The sequence below is a fragment of the Python bivittatus genome, unplaced genomic scaffold, assembly GCF_059951505.1.
Source record: "Python bivittatus isolate LINGU-HERP-01145 unplaced genomic scaffold, Pbiv_v1 ctg000220_np1212, whole genome shotgun sequence".
Classification (NCBI taxonomy): domain Eukaryota; kingdom Metazoa; phylum Chordata; class Lepidosauria; order Squamata; family Pythonidae; genus Python; species Python bivittatus.
The window spans coordinates 31,005,070-31,031,508 of NW_028277048.1; the positions used below are offsets into that span (position 1 = coordinate 31,005,070).

At 38.6% G+C, this 26,439-nt stretch overlaps 1 protein-coding gene across 4 annotated transcripts in view; it reads left to right on the plus strand.

Annotated features, from left to right (window-relative positions):
- IKZF4 (IKAROS family zinc finger 4) overlaps positions 1-26,439 on the plus strand; it is a 67,628-nt gene that overhangs the window by 33,995 nt on the left and 7,194 nt on the right. For all 4 annotated transcript variants that reach the window (XM_088138255.1, XM_025173683.2, XM_088138254.1 and 1 more), the window contains 4 exons: positions 3,401-3,505; positions 9,501-9,761; positions 14,847-15,014; positions 26,169-26,318. In XM_088138255.1, coding sequence (XP_087994381.1) covers positions 9,521-9,761; positions 14,847-15,014; positions 26,169-26,318 — 559 coding nt within the window. In that variant the 5' untranslated portion in view covers positions 3,401-3,505; positions 9,501-9,520. The remainder of the gene's footprint in view (positions 1-3,400; positions 3,506-9,500; positions 9,762-14,846; positions 15,015-26,168; positions 26,319-26,439) is intronic.

The window sequence follows — 26,439 nt, forward strand, 5'->3', positions numbered from 1 at the left end:
CATTTAAAGTATACAAATGTTTCTAGGAATGGGAACACTTAAGGGGAACTGAAAGGTGTGGGGAACTACCCCATGAAACAGTTGTGGAGGAATTTGACCTTGTTTGGAGTGCAGTCTCTGGGTTATCATGATAGATCTGCTGTCCCAGATGCATAGCAAGTGCCAGCAGGGAGGTTGTCCACATTGTTATATGTATACATTTGTATTATCACCCTCAATAGTATGTCTGGAGGTCACCAGAATAAATATAAGGCTTAGAGAAAGCAAATTATTAATAGCGATACATCTGGTATTAGGGTGCCCTGCTGGCAATTAAAGAATATTGTCTCTCTTTACTGTGAATAAAAAAAGTTAAGCTAGGCTCTTGTAGGGAAGCAGATTTACAGCAGCAAGAGTCTACCTCTCACTAAATTATGAACAGAATTCACATACTATACAAAATCATTGGTTTCTGAATAATTAGAATATTCAGTTCACTGGGTGACTTTGGGTCAGTCACCCTGTCTCAGCCCAACCTCCCTCATAGAGAAAAATGGGAGGAGGGAGCACGTGTGCTGCCTTGAGCACCCAAGCAAACTAGTTCTAAGAGATAACTAAATACAAGAGGCCAAAATTGTAAACCACAATGCCAGAGTTCATACTAGCATGCTGGTAAACTACATTTTGGCTTAATGTGGTGTGTGATCCCAGCCTTTGCTAGAGCATTTCAGGCAGTCTAACTAAATATTTCTCCATAAATAAACATTACAATGCACACAGCATTAGAAGTCAAAAGAGTTATGCTAGTGTTCTTCTAATAAGTATATTATTAGTTTGCATTGGAAGAGCATTTGTTTATCTGATCCCCAATCTGCAATTTGAAATATAGTTATGACAGTTTTTAGCCATCTTAATAAAAACGAAGTAAATTTTTATAGAGTCTACACTTAGAGTTTTGTACTGTCTGCTTTGCTTTCCCACATCTTATGTACGGAGCTTCTTCTGTTGTAACAATCTTGGTTGCTCCTTCATTGCATATCAGTTCTGATGCAGTGACTCTGGTTTTTCCTTGATGTCAGTTACTGATTAGCATCTCTTATACTGTAGCTTGATCCTGATTTAAGATGAGTGTTAATAATCTGGATTTAGTAGTAATATAGGATTGCTACCTAGATTAGAATTCCATTCAGACATAATGTGAAAACTCTGGTTTAAACAAACCACAATAATGTCTAAGTCTCAGCATTTTAAATTGTGCCCCTTTTCCAAATTTCCTTTAAACTAGTCATACCTAATTTCTGTAATTTTGCATTATATGGGATGATTTAAGCATCATATTGCATTTTAGTCATTTAAATTTAATATTATCAGCATGTTTCACCCCATTCCTCCTCCAATATATTGTTGGCTGGTCAGAGAGATAGCTATTTATATATTCTTAATTAGTCACATGTAATTAAAGGAGAATGTGGTGAGGAATCATTTTTACCTTGCAAAATGCCTTGAAAGTTCCCGGTGACTTTTTAGTTGGCAATGGTTTCTAAAATGTCCAGGAGTGAACTTTAGCAGCTGAAACTTAGTGCTGCAAGAGACCAATAACCTCCAAAATTCCATGAATGCTGGAAGTCTGCCCAAATTTGGCCTGGCTTATAAATGGAATGTGGGGGCAGGTTGGATAGAGAGTAATTTGAATTTGTCTCCTTTTTTCTAGGATCAATAAGATCTCTTGAAGATCTTATGAATCTCTGTTCTTCAAAATCTCTTGATTGGTTTGATTGAGAAGTACAGCTATAACAATGCCTGTAATTTACAGAGACAATTAATAATTATGTCTAAGTATCCTAAAGATCATTCCTAAACTGATATGTTATCATACAGACCTAAATTGGTTACAGTTAGATATCATCTCACGAGAACTGAGAAAGAAAGAGCCTCATATTTTGTCAGCATTCATAAATGCATATTGAGACTGATAACGCCCCTCCCAAAGTATGTGACTGCAGCCGAAGCATACTTAAGGTACTTAAGACATTTTAAGAAGAAACACGGTAGGATAACTTTTGAATAAATATGGAGAAGATTTCACTATTGGAATTTTTTTTAAAAAAATGATATAATGGGCTTTTAGAATTTTAAAACTCAGAAGTAGGCACATTGGATTAACCAGTTCAGTAAACTACAATATAGGCAGAGGATACCTAAAACAATTAGAATAAACAATTACTTTAAATTCTCGTGAGTGTGTGTGAGCAAGAAAGATACAGTCTTTATAAAAATAATTTTGCAAAGAGTATAAAATGGTATTATATGGGCAGTAATTACAGGTAGGCACAGCCAGGCAAGTATTAAGAGAGAGTGTTCATTGTAAGGTTCTTTTTCTTTTTAAGTACAAGCACTTTTATATGATGAAGAATGTGTGACTGTGAAGAAACTAAAGGTTCACTAAGCAAATACAGCTCTACTGAGAGTTTTTCCTCTTATCGTATTCAGTTAAATAAGAAAAACAACAGCAAATCAGGAGTATTATTCTAATAAAGAAATGAAATCAAGCTTCTAATTCATTATGGTGAACAGTTTTGGACTATTTATACATGTAATAAGATCATTTTTCCAGATTCCCAAATGAGCAGAATATTGACATGAGAATGAGAAGAAATAAATCCACACACTTAAAAATAAAGAGGTTTGATGTAGGTGCACTTTGAGATAAAGTAACCTAGCACAATAGCTTAGTTTCTCCAAAAAGGCAAGTTATCTGATGTTTTGAACATGCTGAGGATCTAGCAATTTATAGTTCTATGGCCATACACTAGGTCTTGTTTATATATTTATGAAAGTTCATATTTAAACTGAAGTCTCTCTGTCTAATCATTGGCATGATATGTACACTTTTTAAAGGAACCCCAACTGCTACTGCATATATTGATTACAAGCATTCAGGTGGGAACCATATTATTTTGACAATGCACACTCAACAGCTGCCAGAATTCTGAACATGTTTGTGAATTCTCAGTCTGATGAACATGAGCATTACAGCCTTTATGTAATTTGCTTGGCTTTACCAGTATCTGGTATCTCTCTTCTGAACATTGATCAGATGCAGGTCAGCAATGAGTGATGGGTCCAGAAGATCCTCTGATCATCACAAATTATATTGTATGAAAATACAGTATGATTACTATACTGTGCTGTTTTGATTCTGATAAGCTTGGATTTTGCTTCCTGTATTATTCACTAGGAGCAACAGTAGGTAGTTTTTCTGTAGCAGGTTGCAAAGGCTACATTCTCTTTAGTTACATGAGGAGAGACATTTTTCTCCTCAGCTATCCTGGTCATAGAGGAAATATATTTATTTCTTGAGATATTCTTGCAACAAGTTACCTAGATTTATCTCTGCTCCCTTCTTCTTTCCTTGCTAAAGGTAGTGGAGATTCCTCTTTGGAAAAGGAGTTCACCTCCACAATTGTGGGGCCCACAGTGAGCACACCAAACAGCCAGCACTCCTCCCCAAGCCGGTCCCTTAGTGGTGAGTACACAATTTTCTGATTCCAGTAGGTTACGCCTAAAATGTGTCGCACTATTTGTGGTCAGAGCAGAGACTGCCTCTTGTCTGTCTAAGGCAATAATTGTTTTCCCTTTAATTTTATCTGAAAAGGCCTAGATAATGACCATCAGATTAAGAATGTGCCTGGCATTTATTTTGTGTGTGACGCTGGTTGAAAAAAATACAACAGAGAGAACAAAAGAGTGGGGCTTTCTGGATTTTTCTGCAGAAAAAGTTATTCTTTTTCATTGCTTTATAGTTTTCACTCTAAACTTAGGAAGCCCCTTGCTCAGATATATACATGACATATTTTGTCTGAGAAATTGAGTCATTCCACAATTTTTGTTCGTATGGCCAGTCACCAGCAATTTGGATGGTTGAGGAGATAAAGATGGAAAATTTTGGGGGGAAGATTTATATATATTGATTTAGCCTTTATATCTTCAGCAGCCATATTTTCCTGCTAAAATAGCAACTGACATTTGTGAAAACTACCAATTTTGGGTGGCACATGCATACCTGTGCTTCTCTTAGACAGAATGTACATTACATATATAGAAAATTATTATTCTTAAATTAGTTTGTTTCTATTATTCTGTCTGATAGTTATTCTTCATATTAGGCATTTTTGCCATTTTTAATTTGAAGCTGAAGAGTTTATATAGGTGTCCAATACTGAATTGGAAATAATACGACGGAACCCACTTCTAGTAATTTAGACCCAGTTCAGAATTTCCTGTAATGCATTCAGGGCCTTGAAAGCTGGTTGTATTAGTTGAAGGCATTCTATTACTTGTGCAGTGAAACATAAAAGGAATTCTGCATATGTTTTGTCAAAGCCCCAAAAGATACCTTCCCCTTTACAGGGAGAAGCTGGCTGATGTTTTGCTCCTGATCTGTCTTGATTCATTGCTGGATAGGCCAACAAGCTTATGTCCTGGTGGAGCAGAAATATTGCATAACATGTTTTGCCAGCATGATCAAATACTGCTATTCTTCTGTAAGGAAAATTGAAGAACAATAGTTAGTCATCCAGGATTGGAAAAACATCCAGATTCAACCAGCATTCATGTATTTGAGCAGTTCCTGCCCCAGTGAGCAACCTTGTACTTCATATTTATGCACAGCAATGTCAGGTTGTGTTGGATCTCCAGAGTGCTGTTTTTGATAAATAAAGCCTTTTTCCCCTGTTAAATCCATTATTTCCTACTCCTCTACATGTTGTGATACAAGTACCAGCTTCCAACATTATTTATTTATTTTTTTGTAATGTGGTAAACTTGTTTAAATTATTTCTCATGACACACACAAATACCCCTTTATTTTTCTACTGATAAAGATACGGTGTTTAGAGCTGGAGATCCTAAGCTGATACAGTGCCTTGCTCTGCACTGGCTCACTGCTGCACGCAAAGGCTAAATGTTGACTTGCAAAGGATTTCAACTGAAATTTTAACTGCATCATTTGCTTCTCTCGTGTGGGTGTGTAAATATTTGTATATTGTTTCCCATTAAAAAAATGTCTCCCAACAATCTGAATGTAGAAGCTGCTGCTTTTCTGGAACCAAGAGCTCGTGTGTGTATGTGTGTAAGAAAGCACCTCAGTAGCCAAAATGGATGGCATGCTAACATACCCCTATCTTATCCTGTAGAAATGCCCGAGTCCTGCTCAGTGTACTACCCAGTTGTAAGCCATATTTGTGAAGAGATTTCTTAGGCAACTCTGCTGCTGAATATGTCCTTATACAAATAGGGACACAACAAAGTCTACTAAATTCTCTATTGCTATTAATACTAGATGTGAATGTGTTCACCCTTTGTCTGTCTCTGGATAGACAGAAGGCTGTCAAAATGGAAAGCCATGAAATCCCATTATATTAAATCCTATCAATTCCCAGTTTTTCCTGAGCAAAAAATTGGTCTCTGTGGCACTAAGACAAAGTTGAGCCTCTTGCAGCTCCCTTCAAGTGTGCTGAACTGCAACTCCCATAATCCCCAATCATCATGATCAGTTTAGGAAAGTCTTGTTGTATCTGTTTGCCTTCCAAAAAACTAACTATGATCTGAGTCACTATTTACTCCCTCCCATCATGCCAAATAGAACAATTTACATCTATTTGTCCAATTCTTTTAGAAGTACTTTAATGGAGTAAAAAATGTGGGGACTCAGGTTTATTGGACATAAAGGCCTAGTTCCCACACCCAGCCTTTTAATTTACGCTGAGATATTCTGGGCTGACAGGCAATTTCTATAACTAAGCTGCTCTGGTTGTCTATAAGTAGTACCTGTGTATGCCCATCAAGGTGCCTCCCTTGCACCTTTTTTTCTTCAGTTCTGTATCATGATAAGCTATAAGAAGATGTGGGGGGAAGATGTGTTGGCAATGACCTACATTCTTAACTGTTTTAATGCTCTGTGGAATGCCACAAATGAAGCAGCTTTTAGCAAAAAATACATCATAATTAGATGATAATAGCTACCTTTATTTTAGAGGCTATCTCACAGTGTGTGGGTTTTCCAATAATATATAAGGGGGAAAATGTTATCTTTGGAGTCAAACTAGATACAGCTGCAGCACCTGTAATGTTCATATGTCTGCATGAAGTGAAAGACTTCCTATCTGAATAGAAACATAACTGAACCTCTATCTCCTTATTGTGCTATGTGCCATTGTCCCGGGCAGTTGTTTTCCAGCCTGATACAAGAAATGGGCTGGGTTCAAAAGACCTTGGGCCACAGATCATGAGGCAGTAAGGAGGGGTTTAGGTCAGCTTCCTTTTTAATTGTAAGAAGCTTCATCTTCATTTTTAAGTGAGCAGGTCAGACACAGAGAGAGGAAGCACAAGCGATCAGCAGTAGGGCATTTGCTTACATCTTCACACAGGAGGAGGAAAAGCTCTTGTCTGAAACCCTGTTGAGCTATTGCATCTCAGCATCGACAACACCGAAATGTATGGACCACTGATTTAATCATTTAAGGCTTTTTATAATCCTAAACAAGGCTTCCCCATTGCATCTAGTCTAGTTTTTGTTTTTGCTACCTTTCCAGTGCCACAGAATGCAATGTAGAAGAGAATGTACAGATTAGGAGGAGATGTGAATATTAGATACCATCTCTACAAATACATTTCAACTGAAATGGAATGGTTAAACAATTATATATCATGAAATAGAAACAGGACTTCCTCATTTTTCATACTGTAATTTGGGGAGCTATATTACGGTGCAGTCCCACACCAGATGCCCTTTGCTTTCTAAGTTGCAAAGTCCCACCTGATGTACCAGATTCCTTCAATCTGTCCACAGTGGAAAAGCATCTATCTTCAGAGTCTCAGGATGGAGCTTTCCCCCACTGCTTAGCAGTGATCCTGTCCACATTGTTATTTGGCTGGTAGGAAAAAATGGGTAGAACTTTAAGGATCTCTGAGGACCATTGTATGTCTCTTAGCTCATAGGCTGTTTGTGCCTAAGGCTTTTATTTCAGTTCTGGGAACATGTCCAGCATTGTAGCTACTTGCGCACTTTCTTTAATGAATGAAAGGCAAAGAATATTTGTAGATGATATCTATGAAATGCTTCACATTCATTTACCAGTTGGCTAATCAGATATGAAACAGAAATTCCAGATTCCTTTAGAAAGAAGGAATATCTTACTTCTAACTTCTATCTTGCTATCTTACTTGATTTTCCTGGTTTTAAATACATAATATATTTTATCTCTTGAGAGCATCCCTTGGACATTATCTGATGAGATTGGATTTGCTAGTCTACTGCATTTTCTCCCAACAGGAATTAGCACTATACTCTAATATACAGTACTGTGCAAAAGTTTTAGGCAGGTGTGAAAAAATGCTGTAAAATAAGAATGCTTGTATATTGTAATTGTTTATGTTTATCAATTTACAAAATGCAAAGTGAGCAAACAGAAGAGAAATCCAAATCAAATCAATATTTGGTGTGACCACCCTTTGCCTTCAAACCAGCATCAGTTCTTACATTTGCACACTTTGTACACTTGCACAAAGTCAGGGATCTTGTAGGATTAGAGTCAGGTGTATGATTAACCAATTATACCAAGCAGGTGCTAATGTTCATCAATTTCATATGTCAGTTGAAACAGTCATTAGCTGAAACAAACGGCTGCGTAGGAGGCTTAAAACTGGGTGAGGAACAGCCAAACTCTGCTACTAAGGTGAGGTTGTGGAAGACAGTTTCATGTCACAGGTTATACACCATGGCAAGACTGAGCACAGGAAGGTTTCTCCCAGGCAAAAATTTCAAAGCAGAGTGGAGTTTCAAGATGTGCTGTTCAAGCTCTTTTGAAGAAGCACAAAGAAACGGGCAACGTTGAGGACTGTAAATGCAGTGGTCGGCCAAGGAAACTTAATGCAGCAGATGAAAGACACATCATGCTTATTTCCCTTCAACATCAGAAGATGTCCAGCAGTGCCATCAGCACAGAACTGGCAGAAACCAGTGGGACCCAGGTACACCCATCTACTGTCCGGAGAAGTCTGGCCAGAAGTGGTCTTCATGGAAGAATTGCAGCCAAAAAGCCATACCTCCGACATGGAAACAAGGCTAAGCAACTCAATTCTGCATGAAAACATAGGAACAGAAAAATGGCAGCAGGTGCTCTGGACTGATGAGTCAAAATTTGAAAGATTTGGCTGTAGCAGGAGGCAGTTTGTTTGCCGAAGGGCTGGAGAGCGGTACAATAATGAGTGTCTGCAGGCAACAGTGAAGCATGATGGAGGTTCCTTGCAAGTTTGGGGCTGCATTTCTGCAAATGGAGTTGGAGGTTTGGTCAGGATCAATGGTGTCCTCAATGCTGAGAAATACAGGCAGATATTTATCCATCATGCCATACCATCAGGGAGGCGTGTGATTGGCCCCAAATTTATTCTGCAGCAGGACAACGACCCCAAACATACAGCCAATGTCATTAAGAACTATCTTCAGCGTAAAGAAGAACAAGGAGTCCTGGAAGTGACGGTTTGGCCCCCACAGAGCCCTGATCTCAACATCATTGAGTCTGTCTGGGATTATGTGAAGAGACAGGATTTGAGGCAGCCTACATCCACAGGAGATCTGTGGTTAGGTCTCCAAGATGTTTGGACAATCTACCTGCCAAGTTCCTTCAAAAACTGTGTGCAAGTGTACCTAGAAGAATTGATGCTGTTTTGAAGGCAAAGGGTGGTCAAACCAAATATTGATTTGATTTGGGTTTTTCTTCTGTTCACTCACTTTGCATTTTGTAAATTGATAAACATAAACAATTACAATATATATTTTTGAAAGCATTCTTACTTTACAACATTTTTCACACCTGCCGAAAACTTTTGCACAGTACTGTATAAGTACAGGTATCCTCGCCTAACAACCACAATTGGGACCGGAATCTCAGTCGTTGACTGAAGTGGTCGTTAAGCAAGATTACCATGTGACTGTTTCGCTCAACTACCACAATCCAGGCACTTCCGGTTGCGGTCATTAAGCGATCTCCTGGGTTGTTAAGCAGACTTTTGTGGCACTCCAAAAATAAATAACTATGATGGCATCAGATTTTCTACAAATATCCCCTTCATTAGATGCATGCAGCATTATACTTGGGTGGATCTCCAGTGGAAGGTACTATTCCTCCTTTCTTATGGCAGGTCCTAATTTAGTTTGAAATAGTAATGCAATTTGACCTTTCTTAGTTTCATGGTCTTGAATTTAGTAATTGGAAAATTCTAATATTATGAGAGAAAGGGAAGAAAGCATTATTTCTCCATAGCATGTATTACATTAAAATTTATGTTTTTTGTCCAGTCTTAAACGCCAAAGGTCCTTCAGTAATTTTTAATTTTTGCTCATTACCAAAGTTTCCATCATCCAGAGCCCTTAGAGTATTTTTTTTTAAATGCTTACTATTTGCAAGTATTTAATACTATACTGTTAATAGATTGTTTTTTTATTCTTTTTTTTCCCACAGCAAATTCTATCAAGGTGGAAATGTACAGTGATGAAGAATCTAGCCGGCTGCTGTCACATGATGACCGGCTCATTGAAAAAGAGGACAGCGTGATTGTAGAGGATTCCCTCTCTGAGCCCCTTGGTTACTGTGATGGAACAGGACAAGAACCGCATTCCCCAGGTGGCATACGGCTACCCAATGGCAAATTGAAATGTGACATCTGTGGAATGGTGTGCATTGGCCCAAATGTACTGATGGTGCACAAACGCAGTCACACTGGTGAGCAGACTTCTGGGAAGCATAAGCAGTAAAGGCTGATGCTTATGCTTGTCCTTTGCATAGTTCTTTAAGGTTTTAATAGTCTGAGACCCTGCTAGTCCTACTCAGGTCTTCTAAGGTGCTTTTGTATTGAGTTGCCAAGCACTGAAGCTAGGATCTTCCACAAGCGTAGTTATGGAACTGTGGGCCTTTGCTTTGGCAAATCTAAGACCTGCTGGTGATTTTGTTATTAAGACAGGCTTTGAACTGGGGAATCTACTGGTTCATACTCTTACAGTGCATTCGGAAAGTATTCAGACCCCTTTCACTTTTTTCAATTTTGTTATGTTGCAGCCTACAACATACAACCGTTCAAATTCATTTTTTTTCTCATTAATCTACACCCATAATGACAAAGTGAAAACAGAATTTTAGAAATGTCTGTAAATTTATTAAAAAGAAAAAACTGAAATATCACATGTACTTAAGTATTCAGACCCTTTACTCAGTACTTTGTTGAAGCACCTTTGGCAGCAATTACAGCCTCGAATATTTTTTGGTATGACACGACAAGCTTTGCACACCTGGATTGGGGGATTTTCTGCCGTTCTTCTTTGCAAATCCTCTCAAGCTCAATCAAGTTGGATGGGGACTATCGGTGGACAGCCATTTCCAGGTCTCTCCAGAGATGTTCAATAGGGTTCACGTCAGGGCTCTGGCTGGGCCACTCTAGGACATTCACAGAGTTGTCCCTAAGCCATTCCTGTGTAGTCTTGGCTGTGTGCTTAGGATCGTTGTCATGTTGGAAGGTGAACCTTCGGCCCAGTCTGAGGTCCTGAGCGCTGTGGAACAGGTTTTCGTTGAGGAGAACTCTGTACTTTGCTCCATTCAGCTTTCCCTCAACCCTGACCAGTCTCCCAGTCCCTGCTGCTGAAAAACACCCCCACAGCATGATGCTGCCCCCACCATGCTTCACTGTTGGGATGGTATTGGGCAGGTGACGAGCGGTGCCTAGTTTCCTCCAGACATAACGTTTAGAATTGAGGCCAAACAATTCAATCTTGGTTTCATGAGACCAGAGAATCTTGTTCCTCACAGTCTGAGAGTCCTTCAGGTGCTTTTTTGCAAACTCCAAGCAGGCTTTCATGTGTTTTGCACTGAGGAGAGACTTCCATCTAGCCACTCTGCCAGAAAGCCCAGATCGGTGGAGGGCTGCAGTGATGGTTGTCCTTCTAGAACTTTGTCCCATCTCCACACAGGATCTCTGGAGCTCAGTCAGAGTGACCATCGGGTTCTTGGTCACCTCTCTTACTAAGGCTCTTCTCCCCCGATTGCTGAGTTTGGCCAAGCGACCAGCTTTTGGAAGAGTCCAAACTGTGCCAAACTTCTTCCATTTGAGAATTATGGAGGCCACTGTGCTCTTGGGAACCTTCAGGGCAGCAGAAATTTTTTTATAGCCTTCCCCAGATCTGTGCCTTGCAATAATCCTGTCTCTGAGCTCTGCGGGCAGTTCCTTTGACCTTACGGCTTTTGCTCTGGTACAGTATGCATTGTCAGCTGTGAGGCCTTCTATAGAGAGGTGTGTGCCTTTCCAAGTCATGTCCAATCAATTTAATTTACCACAGGTGGACTCCAGTTAAGGTGTAGAAACAGCTCAGCAACTATCAAGAGAAATGGGAGGCACCTGAGCTAAATTTCAAGTGTTGTTGAATACTTATGCCAATGTGATATTTCAGTTTTTTATTTTTAATAAATTTACAGACATTTCTAAAATCCTGTTTTCACTTTGTCATTATGGGGTACTGAGTGTAGATTAATGAGGAAAAAAATGAATTTGAATGATTGTAGTATCAGGCTGCAACATAACAAAATTGAAAAAAGTGAAGGGGGTCTGAATACTTTCCAAATGCACTGTAGCTTCTAAATAATGCTAGCTGTTAATATAGGTCAGAGCTGAGTAGTGCGCAGCCTTCATTGTAGCTTCACATGGCCTTTGGGTTAATTTTAAAACACTATTGTGATTTAAGTATATGTTAAGTTTATGAATCCTTTAGAACCAACTGTAATCCTATACTATTGTGACCTACAGTGCAATCAGAACTTCATCTAAGTCCTGTTAATAGATAAAAAGAATCAGGTTAAACAAACAACACCCAGAACACTGTACTGTGTCATGTCTTTGTTGAAAACCGTCAGCCAACATTCACTGTTTTCGGAAAAAGTATGAGAAGCCCAGGATAATCAGGTCTCTTAAGGGAGTTCAGCTGAGCCAGATGTTCCAATCAAGCAGATGATGATCAGGTATGAGTTTGAGGGACGTGCATGTTTGTTGCTACCATTAGAAGTATATTTTTGCAACAGAGGCTTGTGAAGTGAATCATATTCCAATCAGAGGACATTTTTGTAGACCACAAAAAGATCCTCATGAAGCTAGTAAGGGTTACAACACCATTGTCAAAGACTTTTGTCTCCATCAATCCACAGTCAGGCAGATAGTATACAAATGAAGAAAATGCAACACAATTGTTATTATTCACCAGAACAGTCGCCCAACAAAATCACCTCAAGACCAAGGTGTGCAGTAATCACGGGGGTTGTAAAGAATCCCAAGGTAATGGCAAAGGATCTTCAGGCCACTCTTGTAATTCTGTATCAGTGTTCATGAATCTACCATAAGAAAAATACTGCTCTCCAGAAAGCCTGCTGTTGCTCATCTCAATTTGGTCAAAGACCACTTGAATGATCCAGCAGACCATTGGATTAATGTTCTGTCAACGATGAAACTAGTGGACCTTTCTGGCATTAATGAGAAACATTACGTTTGGAGAAAACAAAGTGTTGGACTCCCAAACGAAGAATCTTATCCCAATCGTGAAGCATAGTGGTAGAAATAGCAAACTTCAGGAGCCAGGTGGCTCACAAGCATTACTCTAACAATGGATTTTGACCTGTACCAGCAAATTCTATAGGTGATTGTCAGTGTACCCATCCATGAGCTGAAGCCTAAATGAATGTGGGTCATATAGCACAACAATAATCCTAAACACATAAATCAATCCACAATAGAATGGCTGAAGCAGAAGAAATTTTATGTTTTCAAATGGTTGAATCAAATCCCTGAATTTAACCCAATTAAAATGTTGTGGCAAGACCCAGAGAGAGCAGTTCATGCAGGATAAACCAAAAATACCGATGAATTGAAGTCAGACTGAGCCAAAATACCTCCAAGCCAATGTGTGGATCAACAGAAAGAGGAAATGTTTTGTTGAAGTCAGTTACTACATTTAAAGGTTCTCTCATACAGCTTTCAACCAAGGCAGTGAATATTGGCTCACTGAGTTCAATAAAAGCATGCCAAGAACATTGTTTTGTGTGGGAGTTTAAAGAGTTCACAAACTTTCGTTCACTGCTTTAGGCAACAGCTCAGTTCATACCTTGTTAAGAACTATTTCTCCTTTTCCTTCAGCCAGCTCCTTGGAAAAAGAAGATACTGGAAAGAGAATGAGTGAAAAAGAAGGGTATAAACAGTATTAAAGAATGGGTGTCCCTATCACTTCACTTTTGATTCTTATACTGCTTGCTTTAGCCTAATATACTAAACCCTCCCCCAGCAAAATAGTTAAGGCATAAGTGGAAAAGGGCATTCCAACTATAGGTAAGAGCAACACATGAAGAGAAGGCATTCAGGAATTGTTGCATAATGAAGCAAAGCATAAGTCAAAATAAAGGTAACAATATAATGATATTTCATGATAGAAGTACAGATAATGTGCATTATCATCCCCCAACTGCTCCATGGATGAGCTGCTTTAGTTGTTTCTGGAAGGCCATTAAGATGGGTGCTGAGCTGGCAACCTTGGAGAGATGGTTTCATAACATAGGAGCTGCATCAGAAAAATATTGTCCTTGAGCCTGTGCTTCCTTATCTTTTTGGTAAGGGGGGGTCTGTTAATAGATATTGCTGGGTTGATGCATTGGACAAGCCAATTCCACATGGAGAACTGTGCATGTGCCCATGCACACACATACTCACACATATATAACTGTAAATGGTGTAATGTAACATCAGAGGAAGAGGTGACAACTTGGAAATTTATATCATTGACAAAACAATTCTAAAACATTTGACAGAATTATTAAAAGTCCTCTATTTTACCCCTTGTCAAAAAAAGTGAATCAAATGTTGAGAAACACATATGATTGCTACAAATATATAGATTTATTCTAGGCTGTTCATCCCACATGCTTAGAAAGTACACAGTTCTTGATGTCTTGATAGATTCCAATTGTTGAGGATATAGTTAAGAAAGAGTATTTTGTTGATACTCAACAAAATTTTTAAAAAATTATTTTAACATTAAAAGAGGCTAAATTTTGCAACCTTTTAAGCATCCTTTTCCCAATTTACAATAGGATTTGCACTCAATATTCCATAGGTTGTATAAATGATATCAATTTCATCAAATTATTACAGCTTCTTAAACAGGATTTCTGGTTTAAGAGTCTTGGTTCATTACTCCAAAATCTTTCATGGATCTGGAACCAGAAGTAGCAATAATATCAGGACTAAATGGTCCAAACAAACAAATGCTTGAGTTGAATCTGCTGCCGAAAAATGCTCTGAGCTAAATCTTTCTAGGTTTTAAGCTCTCCAAACATTTGTATCAAAGAACAAATTTAGTTCAGAGCAATAATATAAAGAGAGTCCCTATTTTTGTCTCCAAAATGGATTTGCTGTCTCTTTTTAAATAGGGTTATTCCAACATACAAGCTTTTTATGGGTTTTTAAAAAAAGGAATAGGTTGACAAAAGGATAAAAAGCCAAGCCATTGGCAGATTCTTTCCTTGCCAGCAGTACAGGAATGTTTGCCACTGCCCTCTTCTGGGGGCTTCTCTTTCAACTTTCAAGTCTAACCTATAGTCCTGAAATTCCTGATACTGTAGTTTCTTATTTAAAAAATAATCAGGCCTGACCATGTTTAGCTTCTGAACCTAGGTTGGTGCTAAAAGGATGAGAAGAAAAAATTATGTACGAGATAGCTTCAGCAAGACAAAAGAGCCAAGCAAGCTTCTCTGGTGACTTGGTTATGGTACCCTTCCTTCTAGGTGAGAGACCATTCCATTGCAATCAGTGTGGTGCCTCCTTCACCCAAAAGGGCAACCTCCTGCGCCACATCAAGCTGCATTCAGGCGAGAAGCCCTTCAAATGCCCCTTCTGCAACTATGCTTGCCGGAGAAGAGATGCCCTCACCGGTCACCTCCGCACACACTCAGGTGAGTAACCAACATTCCTCTTGGGTCAAGTACTGTAGGATATCTTGTTAGACTGATAGACTGATTTCTTGCTCTGCTGCCTGTGCCCAGACCACTGCCAAAATTACTTGGTGTTAAAGAAAGTCTTATTGCCCACTGCCTGCATTTCTTCTGTTCTTATTTTGGCTCGATGCCTCCAGTGCTTCCTTTTGATTTGTACCTACTGCAAGTATGACATCTTTCTCTCTTGCAGATGCTATTTACATACATATCTAATACTTCCTTCCAAGAACTCATTGTAACATAGATAGGCTCTCAAATCTAGCAGTGGCTCTATGCAGTCTTTCTTAACATTGAAGGTATGAGTACTTTCATACCATTCTCTACCATTATCCAAATCTTATTTTTAAGGAATGTCTCAACTTAAATTGAACCTGGAAATCTTTCTGCTAATGACATTACTTTAGATAAATCAGTGAAGAATCTTCTGCTATACCACAAAGACTAACAAATTTATGATCACATAAAGTTCTTCTAAATCAGTCTACTTTATGAAATGCATAGACTGTAGTCTGTATTCCATGATAAAGTTACTGAGATCCACAGAAGCTCCTACAGTAATGAATTGTTAGCTCTCAAAGTTCTACAGAAATGCTTTCTTTTTTGGCTGCAACAAACTTATATGGCTACTTCTCTGGAAACAGTCACCTGTTAAAAATGGTCATCATAATCTCATGAAGAGCTGAATTTATTATATTTCTTTGTCCAATAGATAAATCTGATATATTGTCCTTGAATAAAATAAGTACAGTGGGGCAAAAAAGTATTTAGTCAGCCACCAATTGTGCAAGTTCTCCCACTTAAAAAGATGAGAGAGGCCTGTAACTTTCATCATAGGTATACCTCAACTATGAGAGACAAAATGGGGGAAAAAATCCAGAAAATCACATTGTCTGATTTTTAAAGAATTTATTTGCAAATCATGGTGGAAAATAAGTATTTGGTCAATATCAAAAGTTCATCTCAATACTTTGTTATATATCCTTTGTTGGCAATGACAGAGGTCAAACGTTTTCTGTAAGTCTTCACAAGGTTTTCACACACTGTTGCTGGTATTTTGGCCCATTCCTCCATGCAGATCTCCTCTAGAGCAGTGATGTTTTGGGGCTGTCGCTGGGCAACACGGACTTTCAACTCCCTCCAAAGGTTTTCCATGGGGTTGAGATCTGGAGACTGGCTAGGCCACTCCAGGACCTTGAAATGCTTCTTACGAAGCCACTCCTTCGTTGCCTGGGCGGTGTGTTTGGGATCATTGTCATGCTGAAAGACCCAGCCACGTTTCATCTTCAATGCCCTTGCTGATGGAAGGAGGTGTTCACTCAAAATCTCACAATACATGGCCCCATTCATTCTTTCCTTTACACGGATCAGTCGTCCTGGTCCCTTTGCAGAAAAACAGCCCCAAAGCATGATGTTTCCACCCCCATGCTTCACAGTAGGTATGGTGTTCTTTGGATGCAACTCAGCATTCTCTCTCCTCCAAACACGACGAGTTGAGTTTAGACCAAAACATTCTACTTTGGTTTCATCTGACCATATGACATTCTCCCAATCCTCTTCTGGATCATCCAAATGCTCTCTAGCAAAATTCAGACGGGCCCGGACATGTACTGGCTTAAGCAGGGGGACATGTCTGGCACTGGAGGATTTGAGTCCCTGGCGGCATAGTGTGTTACTGATGGTAGCCTTTGTTACTTTGGTCCCAGCTCTCTGCAGGTCATTCACTAGGTCCCCCCGTGTGGTTCTGGGATTTTTGCTCACCGTTCTTGTGATCATTTTGACCCCACGGGGTGAGATCTTGCGTGGAGCCCCAGATCAAGGGAGATTATCAGTGGTCTTATATGTCTTCCATTTTCTAATTATTGCTCCCACAGTTGATTTCTTCACACCAAGCTGCTTGCCTATTGCAGATTCAGTCTTCCCAGCCTGGTGCAGTTCTACAATTTTGTTTCTGGTGTCCTTCAACAGCTCTTTGGTCTTGGCTATAGTGGAGTTTGGAGTGTGACTGTTTGAGGTTGTGGACAGGTGTCTTTTATACTGATAACAAGGTCAAACAGGTGCCATTACTACAGGTAACAAGTGGAGGACAGAGGAGCCTCTTAGTTACAGGTCTGTGAGAGCCAGACATCTTGCTTGTTTGTAGGTGACCAAATACTTATTTTCCACCATGATTTGCAAATAAATTCTTTAAAAATCAGACAATGTGATTTTCTGGATTTTTTCCCCCATTTTGTCTCTTATAGTTGAGGTATACCTATGATGAAAATTACAGGCCTCTCTCATCTTTTTAAGTGGGAGAACTTGCACAATTGGTGGCTGACTAAATACTTTTTTGCCCCACTGTAGTTATATTGATTGTTGACATGGAAATGAATGGATAGGCTTCACAAAGATCTTCTAAAATATGCCATTTTATGTTGTTTTTTTAATGTTATAACAGCTAGATTGTTTTTTGTAGAGAGTGAAATCTGCTCATCTATTTTGCTTTTATTGTTTTTCCTTGGTTTCTGTATTTGGATTGGGTTAGGGCTTTTTAACTTCATATGTGTTTTTACGTATCTGTGATGCTTGTCACTTCATATTTCAAGTGTCAAATAGGAGAAATGGTTGTTAGATTTGTCATTATTACGATGGTTTCTTTATTCTCCCAGATCCATCTAGTGATTTCTTATCTAGACAAATTATGTGTTGTAAGACAGAAAGCATTTGAGCTGCACAGAAATGTTCTTTGTGTAAGAACAATGTCTCTGTTGTAGAGGACCTTGCAGAATTGGTCCAATAAAAAATAACTGAACTTTGTCCTATTCACAAAATCAACACTTTGAGCACTTTTCTCTGTTAGATTAGAATTTTACAGAATAAAATTACTTATGTTCCAGTCTCTCTACTGTATGACCTTGAACTGAATAAGCTACCTGACACCTTCCAGAAATTTTGAATTACATCTCTGAATAACTGGCCATGTTTGCTGCTGCTGCAGCAGCACATCCAAGATCCTGAAAGGCATTATTAGGTTGCCTGCGCTTGATGATCATACTGGGTGGTTTTACATGAATAGTATTAATGAGAGTCATCATATTGCTATGCCCTTTCTTAAGATTTTAGTAAAATTTACAGTGTCCATTTTTCACTTGGAACCTTAGTTATTCTTGTGTTCTCATCCTTGTGAAATGAACTAGTTTCAGTAAATTTGAAGGTACGTGAATTTTCCATGAATGGCTAGTATGATCCACAGTTAAAAACAGTAACGTTTCTGATCTGGGAAAAGAATACAGTCAATCATCTTATTGCTAGACTATAATTGTTTAAAATTTAGAACTGGTTATGAAGTGGGGGAGAGGGTACTTACCTGTTGCCAGTATCTTATATCTTGATAATAGATGAAACTGCACTTTGGGTGAATTTCACCATGTTGAACACAGCCAAGTCATAAGAAATTAGTCTTTTCAAGTCCAATTATGTATAGTTTTTCTAAGCATGTATTTTATTCTCATTTCTGGGAAAATGAATATCACAGCCTCTGTTGCATAGCTGAGGATAGAATGAAGTTTGTTCTCTTCTGTACTGTAATGGGAGAGATGGAAAAAATGGAGAGGAGAATGTGCATTCCAATATAAGTGGCAACACATTTGTAGAGCAGCCCATCTATTCTTTTGAGAACGATAATTCTGACTTCAGTTGGAATAGTGTTTTTGTTGCATTCTGGTTTTTATGATATTCCTCTTGTCTTGATTGAATTCATTTGAAGGTAGGTAGTGATTTGTAGTAAAAGTAGTTGTATACTTGGAGAATCATAAATACTTGATCTTCATGAACTTACATTCTACAACAATCAAAATCAATTGTCGCTGTGTCTAGCCAGTTTCCACTTGGATTGTTTCTGGTAACAGTTAGCAATAGTGACATCTTGGATTTTCTGACACTTTGGCGAACTAGCCAGTAAGTGTCCAGTATGCTTAGCATGGACTCAGTATTATTTGGTGTGTAACATTTTTAGACCTAAAAAAAGCTGAAATTTGGGGGTTTGTTTAGTAGCCATTAATGAAAATGTGTTGGCATTTGCCATCAAGTGTTTTGCTGTCTTTGTGAAGATCAATTCAGGGTCATTCTGAAACATCAAAAAAAGTCTTTTGTGAGAACTGGCATATCACTTAAGTCAGTGTCCCATCTTCAGAAGACTTGTTCACCTACTGAATATACTAGCTGGGGCTGGAAGGCCGGCTTCTTCTCTTTCGTGGCTATTTACAAGCAAATTAATATAGAAGAATTGTATCATCTAACATGTTGGGGACCGTAATTCCTGTGCAACATTGGTGCCTTGGAGATACAGTATGTGACAAATAAATCAATTGGTCAAAGCAATTTAAATAGTCTTATTAATTACAAAGGTTAACCATCAACAAGAATTAGTAAGATAATACTTGTTGCTATTCTACCTCCTCTCCCACTTGCCACTTCTCAATGGTGTGGTAATTATCTGGGCTTTACCATTTTAAAGTACAAATGAGGGTCCTTATTCCTCATCCCACCCAAAGCTAGCTTTCTCCATGATGTCCTTGTGGTTTTGTGGTTTGTTTTTTTTAGCAGGGAATGTTTTTGGGGATAATTATGTAAATTCCCACCTGCAGAATGCCCCATTTTTCGGACATTGACAAATAAAATGCACCCAGAATGGAGCAGCAGAATTGATCTTTGTTTTCTTTTTCTTATTCATTTCTTTGTCACCCATGACATCTCTTGCCTCTCCAAAATACACAGTATTTGAAATTGAATGTATCTTAAAGACTCATAGAACATTGCAATCCAGGTGTAAGAAAATTAATATACCCCTATCCATTACAAAAGCATATAATCTGTGATAACTGGGGAAGCATTGATTTGCAGAAAGCCGTAGATGCTGACCTTAAGAATGAGGAGGCAGTGGGATGACCAAACTGTGACAACCATCTTCATGCATCTGTGTTGCTTACAGCAGCTATTCTCCAAGGATTCCTAGGACCTATAGTTCCATGGCAACAGATCAGGCAGAATTATTGGCATCTCCACAAATTGAAATCCTCAGAGTTGCTTGTGGTCATGAAAACATACATAGTCCATCCCTTTCTCCCAAAGGAGATTAGGGAGGTATACTAATTTTTTAAAATGTGTGATAATGTTTTTATTTTAATAACTTTTTATCTTTTTATAATGCTTGCTTTTATTCACTTGTTATTTTATTTAATAGTTGTATGCTCCCCAGAGTCACTTTGTGTGAGATGGGCAGCTACATAAATGTGACATACATACATACATACAACATAATCAAGTAATTACGTAACAGTTATTCAAGCAATTGTATATAGATTGAAATATGCAGTGTAATATATATTTGCTGTCTCCTTCTGGCCATTTGTGAAAATGTAATAAATGAGTACCCTAAAACATAACTTAATTATTTGGATCATTAGCACTAGTTTGGATGTATAACCCAATCTACTTTTTCATGAAATCACTGAGTATTAATGTTTACAGAGCCTTAAATGGAGATCTTTGCAGAACAAACCAACTATATCCTAATTTATCCTATTCTTTTTAAACTATCAATAGGAGAGCTTTCTAGATATATACCTTTTAATTAACAGTGAGGGTTTGGAGAAAATGTATGGTGCTTTTTCTCTTCATGTCCTTTCTGTCCTTTATCTTTTCAACTCCTGCTAAGATTTGGTTACCTCAAGGCGATGAAATCTGCAGAACAATTTTGCATTAAGCAACAAAGGATTGGCATAAAACCATGTACAGGCACCAGTACGTATTCATTTGAATTTCTAGTCCCCTACATCCCAATACTTTAGGCTCCTAATCATAGTTTTAAAAAAGCCTCCAAAAGTAAACCTAAAACACAAAATAATTAAATATGACAATGATTTTCCAATTTCATTGTTCCCACTAAAAGCCTGTTCAGATAAAATGCTTTTACAATGCTTTCTAAAAATGTATGGCCTGTCTGAGTCGTAAAGGGAAGGGAGTATTATAGGTAAACGGGCAGCTGAGAAGGTTCTGTCCTTGTAGAATGTACTGATGATATGCTATACTGTGGGCTCACCCTACTAATGTGACCATTATGCTTGAAGCTTAAATGAGCCAGCACAACTTGGTACAACCTCAGCCAGAGAGTGAGGTTAGGAAGAGCTGGGAAACCCAGTCTCAAATCCTCACCTTAGACTTTACAGAAGGAAGTGAGGGAAAAAAAACTGTAATGGGCTACAGAGAAAGAGGCATTTTCTCTTGATACATGGGGTTGAAGCCAGGACGCCTATTCATAGGATTTCGGTTATGTGAATGGCTTTTGCATTGAAGCTAGAAAGGGATGTATAACGTAAACTGTGTGATCTGCAGACACCGTGTTCTTATTGTATTATTATTGTATTGTAGAAGATATCTTGTTAGTCCAGTGATGGGATACAGTGACCTGTGTGATTCTTGCCTCTCATATGATTGACAGTAGCAGAAAAAAAATATGTAAAATGAGCAGCATAATGATTCATATGGGGTGTGAAATTCCATTTTCTTGACTTGACATTTGAATAACTTTGATTCAGAGTTTTCTTCTTATGTCCATGCAGCATACAAACTTTGAGGTGTAGCTCACACCGTATCTGTCTGAAACTAGCATGAGTACATGCGCAGTCTCTCTCACCATATATAATATATGCAAATCCAGGTAATCCTTGCTTAACAACCACAATTGGGACTGTCAGCTCCATCGCTAAGCAACATGGTTATTAAGCAAGACATCACGTGACTACAATTTGTGATTTTACTGTCAGTTTCTCCATTGACTCTGCTTGTCGGAAGCCATCTGTGAAGCACGCAAATGGTGATCACGTGACCGCAGGATACTGCAGTGGTCATAAACACCTGCCAGTTGCAAAGTGCTCAAATCTTGATCAAGTGACCATGGGGATCCTGCAATGTTAAGTGCGAGGACCAGTTGTGAAGTTACTTTTTAGCACTGTTGTAAGTTTAAATGGTCGCTAAACAGAGCAGCCATTAAGCTAGGACTACCTGTATATACAGACTAATTTACAGGTAGACCTCGCTTAACAACCACTCGTTAAGCGACGATTCGAACTTACAACAACGCTGAACAAGTGGTACTTACGACCAGTCCTTGTAGTTGCCACCATCGCAGCTTCCCCGCAGTCACGTGATTGCAATCCAGGCATTCAGCAACCAGTTCACAATTATGACATCACAGTGTCCCACGGTCATGTGATTGCCATTTGTGACCTTCACTGCTGGCTTCCAACAAGCAAAGTCAATGGGGAAGCTGGCAGGAGATTGCAAATGGTGACCATGTGATGTTGCACTTAATGACGTCGCAGGATTCACTTACCAATGGCAACCAAAAGTGCTGGAACTGCTGTCATTAAGCAGCATAGTCACGTGACGTTGTGCTTTACGACTGCATTGCTTAACGACAGAAATTCCAGTCCCAATTACCATTGTTAACCAAGGACTACATGTAAATTGAAAGTTGGCAATTGTGCATATACATTTTTCACATAATCTATGTGAATAGATGTGTTGATACACAAAACCTCAGTAATATTTTTTGCTGTGTCAGAGAAGGAATTCTATTCCTAACCTTTTTTTTTCTTTTGGAGTTATTTCCAAGTGATATGTACTGAGTCTTATCCAGCTCTAGGATAGAAGAGAGACTAATAGTCTAATCTGTCAGTGGCCAACTAGAAGCCTATAGAAAGCCCATGAGTAGGACAAGAAAGCAATAACAGATTTTCAGCTGTGGTCTTCAATAACAGATACTGAGAAATATATTGCTTCTGATGCTGTAATTAATATCTAGCCATCCTGACTAGAAATCTTGATAGCCTTATCCTCCATGAATGTCTGATCTCCTTTTAAAGGTACATCAGTACATCCTTTGGTAGCAAATTCCATATTTTAAATAGGTACTGTGTGAAAAAAATACTTCCTTTCATTTGCTGTAAATCTCCCACCATTTATGATCATGGATAACTTCAGGTTGTAGTACTGAAACAACTAACTTCCTTTCTGCTTTTTGCACATATGTGTAATTTTCTAAGACAAAAAGTTCCAGGTGTTGTAATCTTTAGACCTAGGTGAATTGCTTCACTCATTTCTTCTACAGTATTTCATTTTTAATTCTTTCTCTAATAATCCCCAGCATAGTTTTTGGGAGTTTTTTTAAACAGTGAACTGCACACAAGATTGACCTTTTCATCTACATTCCCACTACCACCCCATATTCCCTTGCCTGGTAATCCTCACCACCAGCTCAGATACCGTCAACATATATGTGAAACCTTGTTTGTCTTAATAGGCATCTCTTGCTTACACTGAGCTGCAGCTCCTACTTTAATGCTTATTCCCTAGTTTAGAGATGATTTTGAAGGTCCAAGCTACATTTTGGGACTGAATCACTCTAAATCAGTGGGTATCATCAGCAGATTTACCCTTACTGCATATACTAAAGTCTCAGTTAGTTATGAGTATATTAGAAAAGACTGCTGCAAACATCATGGAGAAGATACTTAGTTCCTGGCAGTCTCTGAGTTTTAGTAGTTTAACCCATGACATTGAAAGAACATACTTTGATAAATCACCAGTTATTGCCTGGAGGCCATTGTCTATTCATTGGGAACTTCAGCTTCAATAGAAGAGCCACTGCTTACAGTGTTTATAGTACTACTTTCTAAAAAAAAAAAAAGGTACAAGGAAATAGTTGTGCATGAAACTGCAACCAGTTCAGACTATTGGTTTACAGTACACTGACCTACACTACTTCTTCAGAATTTCATACAGAAGTATTTTCCAGCCCTACTTGGGAGATGTTGGAGGTTGAACTTGAGATCTGCAATCATCTGCCTTATTTCTGAGCTCTGGTCCTTCTACAAATTGCTGCATGGCCAAAAATGGCCAAAATACTGAGGAACATTCTGCTTTATTATCTGCTATCAGAAAAAGAAAAAAAAATCAAAACATGTTAGAAATATTGACAGAAATATGGGAACAATCAGTCACAGTTCCTTCTCAAATATCTGTTTAGAAAACCTTTTTTGAAGTCAGGATTTCAATTTGATTCTGTAGAGAAGCAGTGCTTTCTTTTTCCAAGGCCTGATCTTTTATTGCATCACTGTATTTTCTTTGTCACTAAACTTCCATGGGTCAAAACACGTCAGTTATAGATATTAGAAACAAAACATTAGGATTGGGATAGTTAGCATAATAAAAAAATAATAAAATCATACATCAGCAGATTATTAATGGAGAAAATAGCAGAAGGGGGAATAGCAGCATCCTTATCAATGTTTGGATTGTGGAGCTGTAAAAATAGCTTGTCCACCTGGGAGAGGTAAGAAAGGAATAATCTATCATCTCCCTTCCCACCCACCCCATAACATGATATGCTGTCCTCGGGTGATGCGGTTGCTTTCATCTCTGAAGATCTGCCTGCAAAACAAAAGCGAGAATTTATAAGCCAGATCAGCACATTTCATCATTTAGAACTAGGTCCAACCTGGATCCATAGACTGGGGTCTCCTCCTGTTTGATCACCTCATTTCAAAAAGACACACACTCCTTTTTGTTCTCTCTGTAGCTCAGTAAATGTATGAACTGGGCATTTGCGTTTTACCAATTTTGCCACAAACTCAATTTCTAAACAAATGTCATAGTTGTCATAGTCTTTCCCTTCTCATTGCATCTTTCTTAAAGTACATTGGGAAACTGTATTTCCTGTTTCAGTATTTCATTATTTGTTCTAGCAACTAGGTCCTAAGAATGTATTTGAACATCAAAACCAAGAATGGGGAGGTTAGAATAGTCTCATACGTTTTTCACAGTGAATCAGCTTCATCTCATATGGAAATTTAGGAGGGGGGAATTCATCCCCCATAATAAACAAACAAACAAACACACTGCTTAAAAGTTACTTACATGATGGTCCATGGACTATTGTCTTCTTTTTTCTTCTTGTGTTAGAAGTACCAATCGCCTAGAACCGCTAGAAATTATCTGACCTTGTTATTGTTATGGGGAAAATGGTTACTATTTCTCATGAGAGAGATTGGATCTGAAGACTTGTGTTGCTCTCAAAAAGATCTGAAAAAAATAGCTCCTTCCTTGTAAGGAATCAAACTGGCAAGGCAGGGGGGACTACAGGTTCCCAGGCCAGAGAAAACCAAAATATCAGCCAAGATCAGGAGCTTTTCAAGGCCATAAAGAGAACAGCCAAGTATCACTTGGCATGGAAAGGTGGAAATAAAAAGCCTAAAATTTAAACCCCGGAGCACAACCGTATGTATAAGCATTGGCTTCTGTGTTCTATGGTGTGTATATGGCTTCATTATTGTCAGCAATACAGAGTCGATTTTGTCTGGCTGTTTCTATGAAAGTTTAAGTGACTGGAGAACCCAGATTCACAGCTGCGTTATCACCCGGTGTTCACTTTGCCTGTACAAGGACCATGCAAGAAAAATCAATATTATTTTTATTGTCCAAATGGGGAACCAAATATAACTCACCAAGTAATATGTGAGACAGAAACACAACACCTGGATTTCCTGAAATTAGTATAGTCCACCTGGGAGAGGTAAGAAAGGAATAATCTATCATCTCCCTTCCCATCCACCCCATAACATGATATGCTAGTTTAGGTGGGAAAACTGAGCTTGAAAACTGAAATTTCAAGCAGGTGGTTATTATCTGTTGCCCTAACTCTCTTCTTCAAGAAATAGTGGCTAAAAGTGAACCCATACCTTTAATCCAGAACATATTACACCTACATAAAATGTTCCTAGCTGGTGGGTTTGGGTACCAAAGGTGATATAGCTCAGCCAGACATGTGATATAAACAGCTCTCTAACTGAAGGCTGTGATGTCGTTCTGTGTCTGCACAAGTTCTTAGTTATCAGGAACATAACTGTGAGAAATATATTGACAGCATAGCAGTTTTAAGTTTGTGCCATATACTTGTGGTCACACGCAAACTGTCCACACTTCCCAATTCTTGCTGATCCATAGGTTGCTATGATAGTTCAAGTGATAACAATTTTTATTATAGGACTCCTTTTGTTTCTGTTCCCTTTTTAGTCTCTTCCCCCACAGTCGGCAAGCCCTACAAATGCAACTATTGTGGTCGCAGCTACAAGCAGCAAAGCACGTTGGAAGAGCACAAGGAACGCTGTCACAACTACCTGCAAAGTCTTAACACTGAACCACAGTCGCTGGCTGGCCAGCAAGGTAAGCCTGCTGCCAGGCTAGAACAGAGACAAACATAAGAAGAGTGCCATTGGTTGTTTTGTGATGGAAATTTGGAAATTTTTGCAAATATTAAAGACACTGGGAGGCTCAATAAGGATGG